Below are 23315 nucleotides of genomic sequence, written 5' to 3'. Positions count from 1 at the left end.
ATTTGATGTGCCCCTCCCCCGCAAAAAACGGCAGACTATTTTGTACCGAAAATTATAGACATGGCGTCTCCATTGGATATAATCTCTAAGAGTTGAGCGATCCTAAATAAATATATACGCTCAATTTTAAATAAATACTGACTAACGTATTGTATTGAAATTGCATTGTTATTGTATCCAGTATGTTTTGTATACGTGCCACCATCTGACAGAGCACGACCTTACTTAACATTCACATCAGATTGTCATCAGGTGTAGTTTTTGCGTTTGCGCTGTCTAAAATAATCCAGACAGCTCCAATTGTTAGTGCGGCCTTGAGAATATCGTAAATAATAAATTATTTATAAGACTTTGCAATGCCTTAGTAAAGAAATGTAAAAATCTAACTAGTTAGCATAAACTGTAAGTATTTGAGTGAGTAAGTACGGGTACACTTATTGTTAAAGTACATATAGTCATGGCGTGTGTAAATAATTTAAATATAACCTGAAATAAAAGTCATATACCTACTAAGAAAAAGTGACCAACGCCTCCAGTGCCCCAGGCTGGAATCGAACCAGCGTCCTCTGCTATCGCGGCAGGTGCCTGATCCATTCGGCCACCGGGGTCACGGCGGCATCGGCATAGATCAATTTTTTCCAAGTTTATATGCATTTCTTACTGAAGGCTCATGGCGCCCCCTGGCCATCCCTAAGGTACAACAGTATGGTTCGAATATATAATAAATAATATTCTCTGAAAATAATTTAATTTGTTCTAATACTTATAGTAATTTACATTATAATATATTTTATGGCGCTATTCTGCACTAAAGTTTACCCCAAATGATAGTTCCATAATTAGCTGAACTAAAGCATTAGCGAAATAAAAATGCTGTCATTATTTGGGTTGGCCTCTCCCGACATCGACGCCTCAGGCATTTAGTTAGTTTCTGTGTGACGTTACAACCGGCGCCATGGCTCTACAGAAGAGAACTATTAAAATAATAGTTATTACTGTGATTACATTACTTATTATTGGTAAGTCTTTTATATTTTTGTTGATTAAATCGGTGTATTGAAAGGGGAATATGTAAATGTCTTTGCAAACTACTTTTGCGAGCCATATGGCAATTTAACTTGTTGACGCCCGGTGGACGCCGGTTTTTAAATGTAAATGCGTAGTAATATATTTTTAAATTCTTATTTTATACATACAATAGGTTTATGATAATATCGGATGGTGAAAAATTACAAAGTAATGTTTTTTGTATAAAAAAAATATTCCTAATTTCTGGCACTCGGCCAAGCATTAACAGTGAAAACAATTATCAAATAATTATGTTTTAAACCTAAAGTAGATTAAAGTAAATAAACAATGATATTTTACTGGTGCTAAATCAATTTACTTCTGATTATTGTGAAGTAGTTATCTATAAATATCAAAAAGTATTCAATTCGTAAAGATAAAGGTCACATATGTTTAGTATTTATCGTATATTTATCTACACAATAATTAATTTGTGAATTCTAGGTGCTTTCTACATAAGTATATATATAGTGTATATATCTAGATGATAGCATACGCAGTTCTAAGGTTATGAATTTTATGACACCTACGTCATAATTTCATAGACGTTTGTCGTTTAAAATAACACTTGCACTGCGTGTGCTATCAAAATCGTTGCAGACTTTTCTTTGGTTGGTTGGTCTATGTATCTGTATAATTTATCAAGTAGGTACAGTAGCCATCGAATATATCGGAGCGGCCAAGGTGTTCACAAACATCTGAACTAAGCTGACGTCATAAGTGCATGCTCAGATATTTTTGAAGAGCTTGGCCGCCGCTATCACATATCTGATGACGCCTGTGTCACAACCCAAGTCTTACCTATTGAGATCACGTAGGGAGGACATTTTGGCTGAATGATATAAATGTATCTTCACAGTGAACGGAATCTTCATAATATGAACTTTTTATTTATTTATTTATCCCTCATTTACACAAGTTCTATAGTATTAAAAAGTGATATGCAAACATCCCACATTTTATTTATTTACTTATCTCGCATTTATTCAACTCTCGTTTATTTCTCATATTTTTATTTATTTATTCATCTATCATTCCTCGCATATTGGCAGCATTGCCGTGACTCAAATCACTTAATATTGGATTAGCGTGATTTTATTCTATGGGTGGACAACACGCACCACAATTTTGGAATAAAGCGAGTAATAAAATAACCTCATTAAGTATGGGCTCGTTAGAACAGTCTTGATAAGTAGTAGATGCACAACTAGATATAAAAAAGTACAGTCAGGGAAAAACATGGTAACAAATTTTGTTTTTGTCTCAAAATTTATTAAATTAATTATATTTTATAAATTATTAATAGCACCTTCGAGTTTTTAACCCTTTTCTGGAAAAAAAGACATGAGCCGTTTACGTGTACCTCGTTTATGCCTAATTTAAATTATTTTATTTTTTAAACTTTTGTGTTTTTTTTAATTAAATGCTTTTTATATGGGTATTTGCCTTAAATAAAATTGTGGTATTTTTTATTATTAAAAAATTGTGTTCAATAATGAATTCACCCATATAATATAATCACGTTTATCCAATATTAACTGGCTAAAATATGGAGTTTTGTTTGTGTTTACATTTATATACTGAATTGACAGTTTTATTGCCTCAATTTGTCTGACCTTTGTCACCTTGGTACATAATGGTCACCAAACGGGATGACTGGCTTATTGGGCAATTGAACTGTCATCCAAGTATTTTGGTAACACTTAAGAATAAGTTCTGCATCTAGTTGGTATGCGACAGAGTGTGGAATTGCCACTAAAACGTCACATTCGACTAAACTAGCGACCGCCCCGCCTTCTTACGAGCTACACAAAACCTTAACAAATTATACACCTAAACCTTCCTCAAGAATAACTCTATTGACAGGTGAAAACCGCATGAAAATCTGTTCAGTAGTTTTCGAGTTTATCATGAACATACACACAAACACACAGACGCGGCGGGGGACTTTGTTTTATAAGGTGTAGTGATTGCGTTAGTTAAAATGTTAAAATTTTTATATTTTAGTCATTTTTTGGTCAGGTTATGACTAAATATGGTAGGTATCTCTTCACCCTGGGCAGGATAAACACGAAATCCTAATTTTGGTATAAAAAATGTACCTAGGTAAGTACCTATGTAATTTTCCGTCGAGTTACGAAAAATTCATAAAATTTCGTACCTAACCCAGAGAAAGATTTTCCGGACATACTATGAAATTGTGCTTTATTGTACAAAATTTACAAAAAAATAAATCGAAATATGACGAAAAAAACGTCAACAAAATAAAAATTAGCCCGTCAGTGTTCGTAGCGAACCTAGGCATACCTAGCAATAGAATGACATAATCAAATTCGCGTGCTCAGACACAAATAAAGCATCAAGGCCGCGCAAAAAATGGGCTTGGCGGGGGAAGAGTTAGGTATAGCATAATGCGAATTGGGAACTGGCGGGAGCGGCGTTGCGTGTGAAATGGGAAAACTAAAAAGTTAAAAGCGGAAAAACATGAAATAAAGTTTTTGTATCATTGGTAAAAAGCAGACAGCGATTTCTAACAACGGAACGGGAACGGGACCCTGAAAAAATTAAAAAGTGTTTTGTCAGACGTAGAAGTGTATAGTTGTTTTTTTTTTTATCTCAAAAACTTAAAATGATTTAAGCAATGTCAGCAAGTGTAAAAAAATCAGTTTTTTAAATAAAAAAATGCAAATTTTATTTGTTTTTTTTTTGGCAAGTAGTCAGACTGACTTTTAATTATAGTTGGTCAAACCAATTTGTCAGTCAGTAAGAACTAGGGAAACTATACTCATCATTCTCTTTTGGGTCCTAGTAATAGGGTAAGACAAAGATAGTGTGATTCTCTCTGTCTATGATTGTCCTTTGACAAACTATATGTCATAATATATTCATATACTTACTAAAGAAAAACTGACAAAGCCCAGTCCACCCATCCGGCCTCCGCCACTAGACATCCAAATAGATTGATACCTAACCTGACACACTAAATTATTAGTACGTTAGGTTAGGCATTTGGATTAGCGAACTCCCACCTAATTTTCAAAACCCGTGACCGAGTTGATCCGTTGATTGATCATGACGTCACACCGGCCAGACGGCCTTGACTTGACACAATAGAACATATTACGCGAATTAAACTCCAGGGTCCGCTCGTAACCTGGTGGCTTCGCCAATTTGGCGTCATTTAAAATGCCAGTCAGATGCTACATTGATACGAAACTTTAGCCTGTCTGCAGATAAAGATGCGTTCTAAATTCAATCCTTGACCCCCGAAGGGGTCCCTTTGTTTCCCATAAAGTTTTAAGTCATAATGTATTGTTTGTCATATTATCGTTAGTCATAAAACTGAAACCGTTAACTTTTCAGGATTTTCGTAAGGTTATTCTATAGATGGCTTAGGTTAGGTTTGGTTTGTTTTATGGCAATCCTGAAAAGTTACGCGTTTCTGAGAAAAACCAATTATGACTAACGAAAATTCGGACAAACAAAACATTATGACTTAAAACTATTTGGGAAACAATAGAGACCCGTCTCCGAAACTATTGCGTCTAAAATTTTGAAAAAAATACTCAAAATAGTATCGGGTCGGAGCTTCCGGCGCTTACTTTTCTATGACATGACAGGCCATCTTGTGATGCTTTCCATAGAAATCGATGCGCCGGAATCTCCGGCCCGGACACGGCCCGGTCTAACGTAAATCTTCCTTTATTCTTTCAGATACAGCGCGACCGAGGCTTGAAACCACGATTTTTTATATGAAAAGTTAAATAATTGATCTATTTATCATTACAGGAGCTTTGCTGGGAATCCTGCTGGGTCTCTTGTTGCGATCTGATAAAGTTGGTGAGTTAAATACTTACTTATAAGTACCGCACCTTAAACCGCATTCGTTTTTACGTATCATATTCATATACTTACTCATTTATTTATAAAGTAATTTTACACGTCTAGGAAGAAAAATATAATTATATTAAAAGTATATAATATATATCAATCATATATAGAATATAGACATAAAGATCGGCCTAATATGCCGATTTTTAACACGAACAAAAGAAAGGAATGAAAAATTCGCACGCTTCTGGTAAGCTTCGATAGCTCAGTTGGTTAAGAGCGATTGGAACATTTGGAACGGAGTTCCAAAAGATACAAATACCAATTATTTATATCTGAAATAGAAATACAGGGTGTTAGTGACCATCGGGCTTTAAATCCAGGGCTCGATTCTACTCGCTTAAACTGAGCTACTTTTATTATGGCACCAACCCTGAAATCCCGAAATTTTTTTTTACATTTTCATACATTTTGTCTGATCAGATGTCGACGTTTTCTACGGAAAAGCTAAAAAAATTTCCCCGATTTTAGGGTTGGTCCCATAGTAAAAGTAGCTCAGTTTAGAGAGTAAAATCAAGCCCTGGAATTAAAGCCCCATGGTCAGACACATACTGTATAGCAGTGGTACAATTATGCCGACTTCCAGATAGCCATTTTCTTCAATTAAAAAATTTGTAATATCGCTTGCAGACGTAGTATTTGGGTCGAAATCCTTTTCGATGTCTTATTTCTGACCACGCCTTTATTTTTGTCTTTTATCAAATAAGTTAAGTGCTATTGCATTGTCTTTCTAGCGATAGATTATAATTCTCTTGAGAAAAATGAAAACATTTTAAACACTCAATATAATAAGCCCCACTCCGCCACATCACATTTTTTGGGGACAAAAAACAAGACAAAGAAAATAATTTTGACCCATCTGCTTGATAAAATATCTATAAAAAAATTGTAATTTTAAACCATTTCCTGTTTTCTCGACGTTTTTGTACGCTTGAAATTGACTTTTTGACCTTCAAAGTGAGTACATCTCGTCCGAGCGTACCTAAATATTGTATGTATGGGTATGTATGACTCATATAAAATACGCGTAGATATTTTGCGTATTTTAACGGCCTTGTAGGCTAGACAGTATTGATCCGTATCAGTCTCTTGTGGCAAGGGGTACAAGTCGCAGCTCAGAAGAAAAAGGGTGTATGTTCCATATAACACTTGGACCCTTTTTCACTATAGCCGGTGCTCTTGGATTTAACCCAAGTAACACAACGTAGCTGAATATTGTTTGAATAATAGAGCATGCCGTACTTAATGCTGAATAAGGTAGCTGTATAACAGCTGAATAAGCGTTATACAGACGTTATACAGAAGGTTTGGGCGCAAAGTGGGCAGTGCCCACGCCGCTTATTTCTGAATAACAGTAATGTAATAGCTATATAAGTGTATGCCCACACATTGAATCGCTGAATAACACTTGTATAGAGGCTGTCAAAAGCTTATATACCGCTTTTAAACCAAAGTTATCCAGCTTTGTACACAATGAATCAGTTATTCACACGTTATGAAGCTTTTGGTTCCAAAGTGCATTTTTACAGAAAATATATTCAGATATTTGTGTTAAATCAATGATTTGTCTTCCATTTTAATTTATGAACTCGTGTCAAAGTGTAGTTTCTGCAGTGAAAACTTACAAAATAAGGAGGACATCACCCATGTATTTATTTGATGTTTACATAACTTCAGTTTCATTGCGCATGCAACTTTACTGTTAATATATATATGCATTTTATTTAAAATTTTAAAGCGCCGCGTAAATAATGCACCGTTTCAAAAGTAAATATAGAAAATTTACTACTCCACATTTCAATTTGTAATTTTTCTGCGGTGTTAAGATGTTTTAGTGATATAAAATGTACTTTAAAAAGTTATGCTACGATAAAACTAGTTTTATAAATGAATAAAATGGGTTTTTCAGTTCATTTTCAATTCCTATATAATTGTAGAGGTTAGAAAGTGAGCAACCGTAATGGCGTCCGACTGTGCTGAATATAAGCTGCTGCCACAGCTATTATTGTGCTAATTTCTGAATAAGCATTCACGTTATTCGCGTTACTAAGCAACATGTTAGATAATAATGGCCTTAACACAACAAGTTTTGAATAACATCAGTATAATAGTAATTGTTTTCTCAATCTTAAAGCCTATTAGGGTTCTATACACAAATAGTAAAAACCACATAGATCCTCACTACTTTGATGATAAAACATTATAGGTATGTAACGGCTGCTATTTAACTGATCACCAGATTTAATAAAATTTAATACCAAAAAAATATATTTTACCACCCTAAAATAATGAATGATCACCAAAATTATAAAACCATTTTAATGTGAAATGATTACCAATTTTATTACATTTTACTATCCTTTTAAAGGAAATGACACCAAACTAATCATTATTAACCCAAAAATAGTAAATGATTACCAAATTTCAAACCCCATTTTAATGTGAAATGATATCCAAATTTTTACATCTTGCTATCCTATTAAAGAAAATGACACAAAAATAATCATTGTAAACCCAAAAATAGTAAATGACCACCAAAATTAGAACTCCACTTTAATGTAAGATTATAACCTAATTTTTAAATCTTGCTATCCTATTAAAGCAAATTACTCCAAAATAATCATTGTAAACCCAAAAATAGTAAATGACTACCAAAATTGTGACCACATTTTTATTAAAAATGTGCAAATATTTAATATAATATTATAAAATTAATTAATCCACTTCGTCACCTTTTTCTAGTAGCGTTTTATTTCTGTAACAGTCGCAGTTCTAACCTAACCTAACCCATTTTTCTAGTAGCATTTGGTTTCTGTATGGGTGCAGTTCAAACCTAACCTAACCCACTTTTCCAGTAGCATTTCTTTTCTGTAAGGGTCGCAGTTCAAACCTAACCTAACTCACTTTTCCAGTAGCATTGCTTTTCTGTAAGGGTCGCAGTTCAAACCTAACCTAACCCATTTTTATAGTAGCATTTGCTTTCTGTAAGGGTCGCAATTCAAACCTAACCTAACCCACTTTTCTGATAGCAGTTTGGTTCTGTAAGGGTCGCAGTTCAAACCTAACCTAACCCACTTTTCTAGTAGCATTTCGTTTCTGTATAGTTCGCAGTTCAAACCTAACCTAACCCACTTTTCTAGTAGCATTTCGGTTCTGTGAGGATCGCAGTTCTAACCTAACCTAACCCACTTTTATAGTAGCATTTCGTTTCTGTAAAGGTCGCAGTTCAAACCAAACCTAACCTACTTTTATAGTACCATTTCGTTTCTGTAAGGGTCGTAGTGCTAACCTAACCTAACCCACTTAACTGATAGCAGTTTAACTTACTTTTCTAGTAGCATAACGAAATGCTACTAGAAAAGTAGGTTAAGTTAGGTAGGTATGCGGTGCGGGGTACGGGAGGTGAGCGGGAGGGGCTAGTAATGTTGGCATCAGTTTACTTTATTTGGTAATATGTATAAATTTTTGGTAATCATAGTGGTTTATTTAGGTGAAAATATCGCATTAATTTGGTCTTCAAGATTTGGTGATCATTAATGATTTTTGGTGGTCATTCAATATATTTGGTATTTGAATACAATTTGAAGGGCAGTCGTAATTAAAACGGTGGTACTTTTGTATTTTTAGGGCTTATTTTTTTGGTGTTCAGTAATTTTTTTTGGTAAGCATGATTTTTTTATTTAGGGTACCAAAGTATTTTTTGGTGGTCATTATATTTGTAGCCGTATGTAACACGGGCAATATTCAATCCTACTTCCCACTAATATTATAAACGCGATATAATATATGTTATATGATAAATCTGGGGGCACGGCAGTTTACACAGTTATTTTTTCCGTTATCAGTTCCGACAAATATGTAGTAGGTAAAGGTAACGCAAAGATGTACGACGTGAGTACGAAGATGTATATAGTATGAGTGGTATGGTTACGAGTATGGTATGAATATGAATATGGTATAGGTGCGAAGGTGAGGGTATATCATTCATTCATTCATATTAGTAGCGGGTATCACGGGTATGAGTACAATTAAGTATAGTTTGATATGGGCAGTATTGTTTAGGTATGAGTACGAGTACAGTGTGGGATGGGTATGAGTAGACCCACTTGAAAACTAAAAACAGTCTGTTCAAAATCGACAGGAGAATCGATTTCGCTATGAGGGTGTTTATTTTATTTTTCTCATACCCAGTCCAGTCTACAACTTTTTAATGCAACAATATGAATAACTAGCATTTGACACATTGTTTGCCAACTAACAACAACCTTAAATGGCCATTGGTAAACTTTATCTCGTTGCAGTAAGGTATGAAATTGGTCAGTTAACAGTGTTTACGATGGTAACTAGCAATTGTTTTACGTCATTAAAAGTAGAGATGCAACGGATAGTTGTTTGGCCGGATTCCGGATATCCGGCCTGGACACTGGCCGAATATCCGGTATCCGGCCGCCGGATATTCGGCCGGCGGAACTATACCTACATTTCGGTTTTTCAGGTGCGCATTCTGCAGGTTTGACCTGTTTCCTAGTAAACGTTCGCGCGGACTCATTTCTAGGTCCGAAATGAGTGCGCGTGCAAGTCAGTGGAATGATTAAATTGTTTTAAAATAATAAACAAGTACGATTATGACCGTGTCTGTTTCTTAAATCCAATTTGTTTACTCCGAAATCATGCAATGTTACTATCCGGTATCCGGCCGAATAGAAGGTCACTATCCGGTATCCGGCCGTATAGTAAAATAGTGGCCGGATAGGCCGGATAGTAACCGGATATCCGGTGCATCTCTAATTAAAAGGACTATGTATCTTGTGTAAAATAACCAATCGAAGAGAATTGTTAAGAAAACTAAACCTCGATTTTTTAAATAATGGTTGGATTAAAGAATATGCGTATTTATTCTTGATGCGTTCAAAATAAAATAAAAACACGCTCAAGCTCAAATCAATCAGACTCAAGTAGCACTGTTGACCGTGGATAAAGCTACGGAACCCTCTCCACTGCGCACTTGTTGATACTAAGCAGTAGTTTGAATAGCGCTTCTCGTTGCGTTCATTTTGCAGCTTTTAGCAAGAAAATATAGTATATGTGTACTAAAATCGCTATAACTTAACTATAAGTGTTGTTTTAGTATTTATTATTCAGACGTTATGTCAATAAAAGCCATAATTAACCCATATATGCAGCTACTGAATAACAAATAATATGTGGATTTTATTACAGCTTCCAGTAATAGCGTCCACCTTTATTCAAAAACTAGCGTTAAAACAGAAACTGCAACCGCTTTTATACAGTTGAAAGTCTTCACCGACGCTTCTTTTCAGCATTTGGTAGCCACTATCACATTTTTCTTAATATTGTCTGCTTAAAATCATACAACACAGAATATATACAGCTAATTGCTGCTAATGCTGCTATTATGCAGCTTTTAGTAACCACAAATGCTTTAAGCTGAATAATGTCTAAGTAACTGTGTAAGAAATAAGTATTATTCAGCTTTAATATGCAAAACCGATACTATGCAAAATTTATTCAGCATTTATTGGTATAAAGGCCCCACTAGGCCCACATATTTTCTTATTCCGAATTTAGTAATTTCCACCGCATATACACAAAATTTATGCAATCTTAATTTGAATAAGATGATAATTTTACTCTATTATCCTGCTTGTGTGTTACTCGGGAAGTCCCAGTAGGTAAGGGCAAGGGCATTTATTTGCGTGCTTATTACAAATACGGGTGTCTCATGTCTTCTTCTTTCCCCTGCCCTTATCCCACGTCATATGGGGTCGGCACAACATGTTTTTCTCTTCCATTCTCCTCTGTCTTTCGTGTCCTCAGCACTCACTCCTTTCTTCTCATATCCTCTTTCACACAATCCATCCATCGTTTTTTGGGTCTACCATACGCTCTCCGTCCATCAACATTCATCCCTAACATTCTTTTGCCTATATGGCATTCATCCCTCCTCATTACATGCCTATACCACGACAACCTAGCACTTCTCATTTTCTCCGTTACTGGAGCTACTTTCAAACTTCCTCTTATATACTCATTCTTAATCCGATCCTTTCTCGTCACTCCACACATCCATCTCAGCATTCTCATTTCCGCTGCATGCACTCTTCTTTCATCCGCTACTTTCGTCGCCCAGCATTCTGATCCATACATTACAACAGGTCTCACGATCGTTCTGTATATTTTCCCCTTAAGTTTAAGGGGCATTCGTGGTGGGATACGGGTGTCTCATGTAACACGAGAAAATAAACAAAACATAGATTGTACTCCTCAAACAGTAAAATGTTTGTAAATATTATTATTTTCAATACCATATTCTATGCTCTGAGATCATTAGTGTAGTTAACGTTGCGTGTCATGCTTTATACATAACAAAATTCGCAATACATTGCGTCTTATTGTTAGAATAATCTTAAAAGTTTAGGTACTTTAGGTATTCATTATCAAAACACAAGTCGCTAAACAGAATGTTGAGTACAGTCTAGTTAGTTAAGTATATTGCTCCTGTTACAGGCCACACCCGGTAGGTATAGTATTATGTTTCTGTGTTATGTCTAGTAGGAACAACATATAGGTATTATAGGTACGCAAGCTATATTGAGTTTACCGAAGCCGAGACTAGGTCGATTTGTATACGATTGTCGTAAAATATTTAAGTAAATAAATGAAGTATTAGGTATTAATTTTAAGTAGGTAAAAGTAAAAGCGTAACTTTATTTATGATATATTTTACAAAGTTGTTTGTTTGTTACTGAAGAGGAAAATCCAGGTATGTGTTTGTATGTTTCATTAACCGAAATTATTTGCACGAAGTTCATCAGTTTAAAATACAGTAAATGGGTTTTAAATTTAAAGTTTACTTTTCTTACGTTCAACATACTTCTTAATAGCTAATGAAATAATGAAATATAGTTGACCCAAATCATTAACTGGGTGAACTGCCATAAAAATGTTCATGGTTAATAACTGTAATTAGTCTTCATTATTTAATTGGTTCCATTGTAACAATAATTTAATCAGTTAAAGTCACATCTCGCGCGACTTTCGCGATTTCGGGGTCGGTCCTATAGTAAAAATTGCTCAGTATAATCCCAAAACCTCCTTAGCAACGGGAATGCACTTATTTTTAGCCACCCTGTATATGAAATTTGTAATTTTGATCCATACATTAAATTATAGCACCTTGTTTCCGAGTTATTAGCCGATATATCACGCTATTTAATAACCCACCTAGGCTTTATTATTCTCAGTCACGCTCCGGTTAGTTTCAATAGCTACAAAACACTGAAATTAGGGTTTATTTATATAGAAATCTTTGTGGTTAAAAGTAGAGATTAAAATTTAACCGCACCTATATACTTACTCTGTATGTTTAGGTACTTAGTTAAATAAAAGTAAACAAACTATTTGTAAATTTTCGGGTAGTATAACATTTATTGGTTAACTTACCAAATACAACGCATGGATCTGTCACTGAACGACCTGACTTCAACCTACATCATTTGATAATGATTCATGTTTTCATCTAGCCTCACCTGGCTTAAGGAGCCAATTGAGGGTAGATTTTGTTTACTTTTATTTAAATACCCAAAGCCATAGGGGCTATTCATACATTACGTCATTTCAAATAAGGGGGGGGGGGTCTGGACATCGGATGACGATAACATGAAGTAGGAGGAAATGGGGTCATTTGAAGCATGATTTTTGGATGATTATAGGGGGGGGGGGGTCAAAAATCGTCAAAAATCGATGACGTAATTTATGGACAGCCCCATAGACTTAAACCTGCACAAAAACGAATACAAGCAATTAGCTGTGGAACTACATCGATTTGCCCAAGAATACCCTTAATATTATTTATTTATTTTGTATGTTGTGTGATTTAACAGCGTTGGAGGTATGGCCGCGGGGCGCTGACGGGTCCAAGGAGCCAAAGATCGCGTATAAAGTCAGCGACAATAGCAGCTATCTGCCGTGGGTACGCCGGATCAATGACACCCTTAGTGGTAAGTACCGAAATGGTAGCGCACTCTTTGTATGAGTGTGATAATGATTATTACACAAAAAATTAAAATTATACATAATTTTTGTCACTCGTTTGTCGTTCATAATCACAGTGGGGCGATTTGAACTAAATAAAAATTGGACAGTTTAAGCCATTCCATCTTTATTCTGAAAAATATCACTTCATACTAGGCATTCCTCGTCCCCAAGTTATACAAAAATGATACCAAGCTTGAGCTAAGTGCTACAGGTAGGTTGAAACAGAGAGCCACCTTTCCGCCCTCATAATCTCATGGCATTATAAATTTAATGGCGAGAGGAGTTTTGGATAGGATAAAATAAAATTCCAAACCTAGTTTAATAAAACCTTTATACTTTTCAGAATACAATAAGATACGTAAAGGAAGCGACGCCGCTAAACTCGTCAAGTGTGATTACCACTCGAAGTTGAGCCAAGACCAGGTGTGCGACGTGGATATTAACCTGTTCTTCCCTTGTACTGCCGCCAACAACTACAACTACCAGCACGGCAAGCCCTGTGTCTTCCTGAAGCTTAATAAGGTCAGTGGGGAGACACTCTGTCGTATACGAACTTCAAGATATTTACAAGAGACGACACGTACTAGATCCATTCTAGATACGTTATAGTTTAGATATCAACTAGTTCTCTTTTGCTGTGCAATTCGGGCAACCAATGTCACTTTTACGTTAGATAGCGTAAGATATCTATTAGATGTGACTTGGATCTCTAAGTCATGTCCTGATGAAATCGTTTAAGAATATCTCCAGAATCGCGCAAATGTCAAATTTGACAGGTTAGATCTTAAACATATCGTTATCGTATCTTGGTGATGTCTAAAAGATATCTAATAGATGTCTATTTCAAAATCCGAATCGGGCCCACTCTCGACTTCGGTCGAACTCGGTTCCGTTCGGCTCAGCATTGCTCCGAGCAATTATTATTGTTGGCACCACTTATCTTCCTTTTGCATGCACGACCACAGATAGGATAATCTCTTGAATTTTGACGACCCTAAATAGCCTAAAGGGATATTGCCATATATTAGAAAGAGATATCATGATTCGACCCTGAACCGCTGTCAAACTTCGGGTTTGTAGGAAGTGTCCTTTCTGTACGGTAGTACTATTATTTCATCTGTGATAAGGTAAGCAAGCATAAAAACCGGCCAATTGCAAGTCGTACTCACGCACGTGGGTTTTTTTTAATTGATATTTTCCATGGCTGTACAAATACATATATGAGAAGTCTTCGAAATCTTTCCATGTGCAAGTTTTCCGATTTTGGCAACTTTCCAACGGCACATCGGTATACTTAATTATATACTGTATATAGGTACTAGATCTCTCTCCTCTCCGAGATATTCAGTTAATTAACGTGTATATTTTGCTGAATATTATTGATATAAACAAAAAAAGAAATAAACAAACATAAATAATAAAACTTAAAAACCTACAGATAAAAAATTTGGCCCAGATCGCCGTCAACGGGCAAGGTGCCCAGAAGGCTGGCCGTATTTCCCCGCTGTATGGCGATACTAATTCGCTGGGCGAAATAGTGGCCAGCCCTCTGGTCACCAGAAGCCTCTATTAAGCGCGCCGACAAGTCTTTGTACAGTCGACGTTCATTTGCCCCCCATGGCCCCAAAGTTTCGACACCAAACGCCGCAATTATGTAGCTGCTTCCCAGAGCGACATATTTGCGGCGCTTGAGGTTTTCAGCTGAGGAAGCCATAATTTCATATTTTGCTTGATTTCAGGTTGCAAACTGGAAGCCCAACCCTTACAATACCACAGACAGCCTGCCCGCATCCATGCCTCTTGACTTGAAGCAGGCCATCAAACCGAAGGTGCGTTTATTTCGTCAAACACAAAAGACTTAGAGCTCTTTCCCACTGACATCCATTTGCGGGTACGGTTTTCTGCAGGATCCCGTTATAGTAGTATACGAGCTACTATAGTAACGTTCACGGATCAAACAGATCACTGTGTTACGTTCTTTCCTGTGGACATACTCAAGAGTTAAGGGCTATAAAGGTTAATTTTCTTATGTAACCCTTATCCACTTAAAAAGGTCCTCCTTTTATTTACAGAACTCTGATAAAATCATTACTTACATGCCCACAAGCTGTTAACTATTGCCCACAGGAGAGAAAACTAGCGTGTTCGCGCGAACTGTACGTTTTTCTCTCACACGAGCATTCTGTTTGTACGAGCAAACCGTACCCGCAAAAAACTGTACTTCAGTGGGAAAGAGCTCTTTAATGTGAAAATATTTTAAATTTAACACTTCCGATAAAGTTAAAAATCTGATATTTGGCATGAGCTAGCTTTAAATTCAATGGTATATATCAGGATATAGGTAGAATATAGATTTCTCAGAGATTTCTACATGATATTAAGGTACCTTAGCTGCCATGCTGTAAGGTAGGCTGTCACGTCCCTCACATATTAGACCTTTTTGTGGAACGGTCCTCAAATTGATATATGTATTGAATATCAATACCTATTTGACTTGTTGTTTTTTATCTAATTATTTTATTTATGGCCGGTGTGCCGATGCTGGTGTGGGATGCTACCTGTGTAGATACGCTGGCACCGTCCCACCTCCAACGGACTACTGTAAAAGCGGGCGGGGCGGCGGAAAGCGCCGAAATTCTAAAACGTAACAAATATAAGAGCCTCGGTAGAGAGTACCATTTTGTACCATTTGGAGTTGAAACTCTAGGTCCATGGGGTACCAGCGCGCATAAGTTGTTCGCAGAAATCGCGAAGCGTCTGATTGACGTAACTGGTGACCGAAGAGCTGGCGGCTACCTCGCAGGCTCGCACAACGTATCAGTATTGCGATACAGCGGGGAAATGCCGCCAGCATCCTTGGTACAATGCCTCAGGGGCCTATTTTAGATTTAAGCTAGTTATTAATTTCGTTTAGTTGTACCACTGTATATATATATTGTATGTAAATAAATGATTTTTCCTTTTTATTTATTTCATTGTAAAAGACAGCAACAAGACAAATGAACTAAATACATCTCAGAATAATACTAAATACTGACTTATTTATAATAGTTATAATTTTCTTTCTCAGTCCGGCCAACTCGAGATGAACCAGGTGTGGGTGTCCTGCGAGGGTGTCTCCGAAGCTGACAAGAACAACGTTGGCTCCATGCAGTACATTCCCAGTCCTGCCCACGGCTTCCCCTCCTACTACTTCCCTTACACCAAGGAGCCCTACCTCAGCCCGCTAGTCGTCGTCATGTTCGAGAACCCTGCTTGTAAGTCTACGAAAATTAACAGATAAACAATGAGTAATATTAAAAAGTATTTACGTGTTACTTTCAAGGAGGACTCACGTTAGACCGGGCCGTGTCCGAGCCGGAGCTTCCGGCGCTTACTTGTCTATGACATGACAGCCGATCACGTCATGCTTTCCACAGAAACAGAAAACGATGTGATACTTGAAATACTTATTGGAAGCTATCACGTGTTACGAAATAAAAAAACGGAAATACTTGTTAATTCTGAACGCGACGAAGGTGAAGTGTATGTATGGTACCAGTACTTGTGGCGGTACATCTTAAAATCAGGAATCAAACCATTACAAAATTTACATCTTTTAATCTTTTCTCTAATAATCGAATTAACCATTCTCTGTGTTTTTTTTAATTGTATTTGCATGCATTTCTACGTGTTTTTGGTGCAAATAAATGATTGAATTTAATTGAATTACAGTGGACACGGCAATCAACGTGGTGTGCAAGGCGTGGGCCAAGAACATCGTCGAAGGCGGCGAGCAGGTCTCCGCTCGCTTCCAGCTGAAGGTGGACAGCTAGATGCAGAACACCAAAGGAGGGAGTCGCCATATTTATCCCCTCGGGCGGCAAGATGCCTCGAAATGGACGCTCTCCGACAACCGCGCATGCGGCGGCCGCCATTTTTAATATTGAAAACTTGTCGGCTAATTCCTTTGCCCCCCGGGGGGTTATCTAACCTAACGTATTAACGTAGGCCGTGTCTTGTTTCCTTTCATAAGTGGCTTTCTTGGCCTTTCACAGACCAAGCGTAAGGACCCTTCTCTGCCTCTTTTAAGGATTCTTCTCCTTTTCTGCTTCTCTTCTTCTTCTTTTCTTCTTCTTTATTTTCGCTTGAGTTGTGCTACTTGTGCTGTTAAAAGCAGTAAAAATCATTATAGCAAAAAATGCAAAAAGATGACGACTAATTCGGTCAGGATCTAAGGATAAGTCATACACAGACCAGGAGGCAGGCCGTACCTCGATTTGCTATAATCATGCCCACCTGTAAAAGATACGTTTTATTTTGTGGCACTCACACACGACATAATAGATGTAACATTCTCTACGATGATTTTTTTTTTAAATCTTGATAATTAAAAATTAAGCGGTTCTTAATTGCTTTGAGATATTTAATTTACTTTTGTGAGTTTCTAGATCTATTTAAGTACTACATTTTTTTACTTAGTTTTATGTACGGTTTACGTAAGTGTAGCTAAATAATACAAAAAGGGATCAGATTTTGAATTTTATTTGTATAGAGAAAATTTTCACCGATCGTTTTTCGACTTCTGCCAGATAACTAGAGTAGGTACTTACCTAAAGTTAGTCAAAAAACCTTTACCTACTCGAAAATGTATTCTTAAAGCAGTTGAAAAAGGCAGTATTTTGCAATGAATCTATTAACTATTTATATTTATCGTAGACTATGTATTAATGTTAGTACCTAGTGTATATAATATGTCTACGGCCTTCTAACCTAGTAGCTACTAGCTACCCAGAGGGCCTACCGCGAACCACGTTCGACGTATTGCCTCTCTATCGCACTTGTAAATTCGTACGTAAGTGTGACAGGGAGACAACACGTCGAACGTTTGCGGTAGGCCCCCAGGCAGCAACCCTACAAATCAGGAGGCTCTGGGTTCAAATCCCGGTAAGGGCATTTATTTGTGTATTTATCACGAATATGTGTTCCTGAGTTATGGATGTTTTCTATGTATTTTTACGAATTTGTATCTGTCTAATTATATTGTCTATAAAATTAATTAAATGTCTATACAATTTATTAATTGTCTAATAATTATAAAATTAAGTCATTGTAAATCTAGTAGCCACGATACAAGCCTTACTGAGCTTACTGTGGGCTGGGGGACTAGGTTTATTTTGTGTAAAATTGTTCCATAGTATTAATTTATTTATTTATGTCATGGCTCCTCTACACGATGGGCCAACGCCGGCCACTCCAAGGGAGGCATTTATGCGTTAGAGGGAGCAAGTGATATTGCTATCTAATTCTACCGCATGGCTGCGTCCCTTGGAGTGGCCGACGTTGGCCCATCCTGTAGAGAAGCCATCAGACTTACCCCATCACAAAAGCGCTACAAACCGTAATTAGCTAATAATTTTTTGTCTTTATGTCATTTTGAATTTTGATCAAGTGTGGTGACTCCCTTAAATAACTACCTTATTGTGCGTCGTGTTTTTAATATTATTATTAAATTATAATCCATTTTTGTCTTAGCTTTATATTATTTGTCTGAATCTCTGTTCTCAAGCGTTGACTGATGATGAAAGTCATAGCATTAAGCCCGCATTATGTACTGTCTCTTATGCATTTCTTTGTTTTTGTTTAATAAAGTTTAAATAAATAATTAAAGTATTAGTTTGTATTATTAAACTTAACCCGGACCCCGGGTATGTCCTTAAACCACGTCCAAGACCACCGGTGGACGGGCAGCAACGTCCCTCAAATTCGGTGTAGGTACTCGACTGCGATCGCCAACCCGCCTGCCAAGCGTGGCGATTATGGCATTCACCCCTCGGGGAGGCCTATGTTCAGCAGTGGACGTCTTATGGCTGAGACGATGATGATGATGATGATGATTAAACTCAAAAATAACGATAAAAATAAAACGAACTTACCATCCTGCCCTGCCTAGGTCCCGGGTTCGAATCCTGGTAAGGACATTTATTTGTATGATGATACAGGTATTTGTTCCTGAGTCATGGTTGTTTTCTATGTATTTAAGTATCTATTTATATTTATTATACATATCGTGGGGCTTATAATAGTCAACTTGTGTAAAAATGTCCTATAATATTTATTTATTTATCCTATATAATAGCCGTACCATCACCCACGAGTTGACAGTCGACGTTTACGTTAGCGACTGCGTAAACCCGATCGCTGTCCATCTCGCTCGCACTGATGCATTGGTGTGATAGAGAGAGAATGCGATCAAGTTCACGCAGGCGCTAACGTAATTGTCAAATGCCAACTTGTGGTAGCCGTATTGAATTGACAAACGTCAATAGGGTATTTGACTACTAGTCAAATCAGTTTCTTTTTTAGGGTTCCGTACCCAAAGGGTAAAACGGGACCCTATTACTAAGACTCTGCTGTCCGTCCGTCCGTCCGTCTGTCACCAGGCTGTATCTCACGAACCGTGATAGCTAGACAGTTGAAATTTTCACAGATGATGTATTTCTGTTGCCGCTATAACAACAAATACTAAAAACAGAATAAAGTAAAGATTTAAATGGGGCTCCCATACAACAAACGTGATTTTTGACCAAAGTTAAGCAACGTCGGGAGTGGTCAGTACTTGGATGGGTGACCGTTTTTTTTTGCTTTTTTTGTATTTTTTTTGCATTATGGTACGGAACCCTTCGTGCGCGAGTCCGACTCGCACTTGCCCGGTTTTTTTTCGAACTGTCAAAACTATTTTGCTACTATGGAATTTATATGAAACACTGGCATGTGACGTCACAAGCAAATTACCTACTCTTTATACTATAAAACTATAAAGTTTATAGTTTTATACGGGTTTTAAAATAGAAAATGTGAACTACTGTCTACGTTTTTGGTGCTTTATTTCATGCATGGTGTAAGTGCAAAATAATTTAATTTAAATACAGTCAAATACCCTATTATTGGTGAGATTTCCTAAATAATTAATGTACGATAACCCATAAGATATTAAATCTGTAGGTCTTAACGTCTTCCTATGGCGTCCTTTTTAGGGTTCCGTACCCAAAGGGTAAAACGGGACCCTATTACTAAGACTTCGCTGTCCGTCCGTCCGACCGTCCATCCGTCCGTCCGTCCGTCCGTCCGTCCGTCTGTCACCAGGCTGTATCTCACGAACCGTGATAGCTAGACAGTTGAAATTTTCACAGATGATGTATTTCTGTTGCCGCTATAACAACAAATACTAAAAACAGAATAAAATAAAGATTTATTTAAATGGAGCTCCCATACAACAAACGTGATTTTTGACCAAAGTTAAGCAACGTCGGGAGTGGTCAGTACTTGGTTGGGTGACCGTTTTTTTTTGTTTTTTTTTGCATTATGGTACGGAACCCTTCGTGCGCGAGTCCGACTCGCACTTGCCCGGTTTTTAAGGTTCCATACCATACCCAAAGCGTAAAAACGGGACTCTATCACTAAGACCACAGTCTATACAATCGTTCGAAGAGGGACGAGGGGAGGTTCGCGCGCACCCGAGCTGCATACATCGCTGCCATTACATTGTTAGTAGCTCGGTACACGTCAAGGCCGTTGGACCTCTGTTACTTTTTACACTTACTCCGCTGTCCGTCTGTCTATCCGTCTGTCCTGTCTGTCTGTCTCTCACGCTGTTCTCATGAACCGCGATAGCATGGCAGTTGAAATCTCGAAACGGAACCTTCGGTGGGCGAGTCCGACTCGCACTTTTCCGGTTTTTCGTCTAGGCCTTCGTCCGGATGGACTAAAAGCGATACCCCGTATATATTAGCGGTTATGTAATGAACTGTGTAATGAACACATCGGGCGCCTAATTAAAATATTATCCATACCTGCCTACGTTAAATTTAACGAGGTGAAAGATGCGTCTATTCCTGGGGTATTGAGAATTTAATAATTTACTTGGAAAAAGTTGTAAGCACGTTATATAACTAGAAAAGATCCCGTGAAAGGATAATAGGATAATAGTATCTATAGCAAACTAGAAGCAGAGCAGTACGGTCGATCACTACACCTTAACAAAGTCCCCCGCCGCCGTGTCTGTCCATTTGTGTGCTTGTACGTTTGCGATAAACTCAATAACTACTGAACGGATTTTCATGCGGTTTTCACCAATCAATAGAGTGATTCTTGAGGAAGGTTTAGGTGTATAATGTGTTAACCCGTACGAAGCCGGGGCGGGTCGCTATTCTTAAAAAAAAACTGTTTTTTTTTTCTAGTAAAACCACTTAACAATATTCAAATAAGTAGGTATTACTCGACGATCATTGTCCCGATAGCTGCAGTTGCAACGTTAGTATATGGTGTGTTCGGGTAATTTCGTATGTCAGATAATCCCGAAAATAAGGTGAAAACCACCAAAAATTCCATCATAACAAGATTCCCTTTTCGGAATTATCCGACGGCTTTCGACATTTGGAATTCCCCGAATACACTTATGTAGGTATGTATCTTCTACAGTAACTCATTGGTAAATACTCTATAAAAGAAGATAAAGTTAGAGATAGTTCGTTTCTCTTCTACACGACAGTATGGTGGCGTCAGTGTCCTTTCGCATGAAAACAGTGCTGACATACTTTAGGCTTGCGAAAATATTGGCAAACGGGCGATTCTACGGATTATTTATTTGCGTATTTATTTTTGCGGTGGGAGGGTGGAACATTAATTGCACGTAAAAAATACGCAAGTATACTTACTTATTAGTATAATGGGTTAGCAGATTGACTAGCACGTTATCTTTTCAAGGATTAGCAAAGTAATGTTTTGGTTTCGATTCTACGTACAAAATAGAAAAGATTTAAAAGTTTTTCACGAGTTAAGAAAGAGCTAACGTAAAATTGTAGTTTAAAATATTGAATTCAAACACGTTTTAATCAAATGCAAATACCACGAATTCACACAGTAAGGTGGTGGTACTAGCGCTCGACATGCTAATGCCCAATAGATGACACCCTGCTGTCTCCTACTCCATTGACAATGACTTAAGTTTCAAGATGACATGTACTGGGACCGCATCGAGCACCATTACCACCACCACCACCTTAACTAGACTATTTGCAAGGGAAAAATCCAACAAATGCCTTAAAAGATTAAAGTATTCCCGGCCTTAACGTAATGTACCAACTGCAACAGCCGCTAAAGTGCATGGTAACTTTATCAATGAATTCATTCACAATTTCTCCATGCAATTTCGCAGCTTAATGTACGTAGGTACAAATTAATAACGCGCCCTTTAGGGCTTAAGTATGTTTATGTCTTCAGCATAATAAATAATAATGTACGGAATGTTTAATTTTCATTATAATTAACACACCATGATAGTTCGCAGAGTCACCCCCTCCCATTAGATGTCGCGTCGCCCCTCGGCGCCAAACTGTCGGCGGCTGCGACCCCACGCTGCCCCAGTTACCGCCCTATCCAGCGGGGCGTCTGGCAGTGATTGCGTCTTTGGGGTATTTACTCGTAGGTATCGGATTTCGGTACCCTGGTGCCCTAGAGAAATATTGTTGTTTTGGTGAGGATGTGTGTTAGAACAAAATTTTGACAGTGCCGAACAACTGATAGGCCGCTTCCGTCCGGCGGACTTGTTAATCAGTGGGCCATTTAAGTATGCCATTAAAGGATATTGAAATTCTGTTTGAGGATCAATTATTTACAGGATTTTCCAGGATCAATTACGATGGTCTTTGGCCGAGGACCGCGAACACTGGCGCATATTGTACCGACAAGAGCCATGCTCTTAAATTATTATGATGATGATGTACCCAGTACCGTACTCTTACCATAAGGGCACACGGGGCCCGTGCCCAGGCCCCCGTCCTCAGGGGGCCCCGAAGGACAGACATTAACAGTATATTTGATTACTCATAATAAATAGAATATCATAGTAGAAAAATGTTAGTTTAATTCGCTTTCTTCGCTTTACAAAAGGGCCCCAAATTCTTATGTGCCCAGGGGCCTCAGCATAGTTTAAGACGGCCCGGATGTACCTACTTTTAGTCTATAGTTACCTAAGTACATTTTCTACTAGTACAACGTAACACATTTGAGGGTCTCTATTGTTTCCCAAATAGTTTTAAGTCATAATGTATTGTTTGTCCGAATTTTCGTTAGTAATAACTGTTTTTTCTCAGAAACGCGTAACTTTTCAGGATTGCCATAAAACAAACCTAACCTAACCTAACCTATCTACAGCATAACCTTACGAAAATCCTGAAAAGTTAACGGTTTCAGTTTTATGACTAACTATAATATGACAAACAATACATTATGACTTAAAACTTTATGGGAAACAAAGG

General features: G+C 37.4%; 1 protein-coding gene across 1 annotated transcript; it reads left to right on the top strand.

Moving 5' to 3' along the window:
- Positions 1 to 850: 850 nt before the first annotated feature.
- LOC134663455 (sodium/potassium-transporting ATPase subunit beta-2-like) lies at positions 851 to 18664 on the top strand. Its single transcript, XM_063519825.1, has 7 exons — positions 851 to 1019; positions 4858 to 4908; positions 12864 to 12980; positions 13361 to 13539; positions 14757 to 14846; positions 16088 to 16274; positions 16732 to 18664. The coding sequence occupies exons 1-7, from the start codon at positions 956 to 958 to the stop codon at positions 16830 to 16832; spliced, it is 789 nt and encodes a 262-aa protein (XP_063375895.1). The 5' UTR covers positions 851 to 955; the 3' UTR covers positions 16833 to 18664.
- The last annotated feature ends 4651 nt before the right edge of the window (positions 18665 to 23315 follow it).

The sequence above is a fragment of the Cydia fagiglandana genome, chromosome 4, assembly GCF_963556715.1.
Source record: "Cydia fagiglandana chromosome 4, ilCydFagi1.1, whole genome shotgun sequence".
In the NCBI taxonomy this organism is placed as follows: Eukaryota; Metazoa; Arthropoda; class Insecta; order Lepidoptera; family Tortricidae; genus Cydia; species Cydia fagiglandana.
The sequence above is the reverse complement of the archived record's forward strand: the minus strand, read 5'-3'. Positions and strand labels throughout refer to the sequence as shown.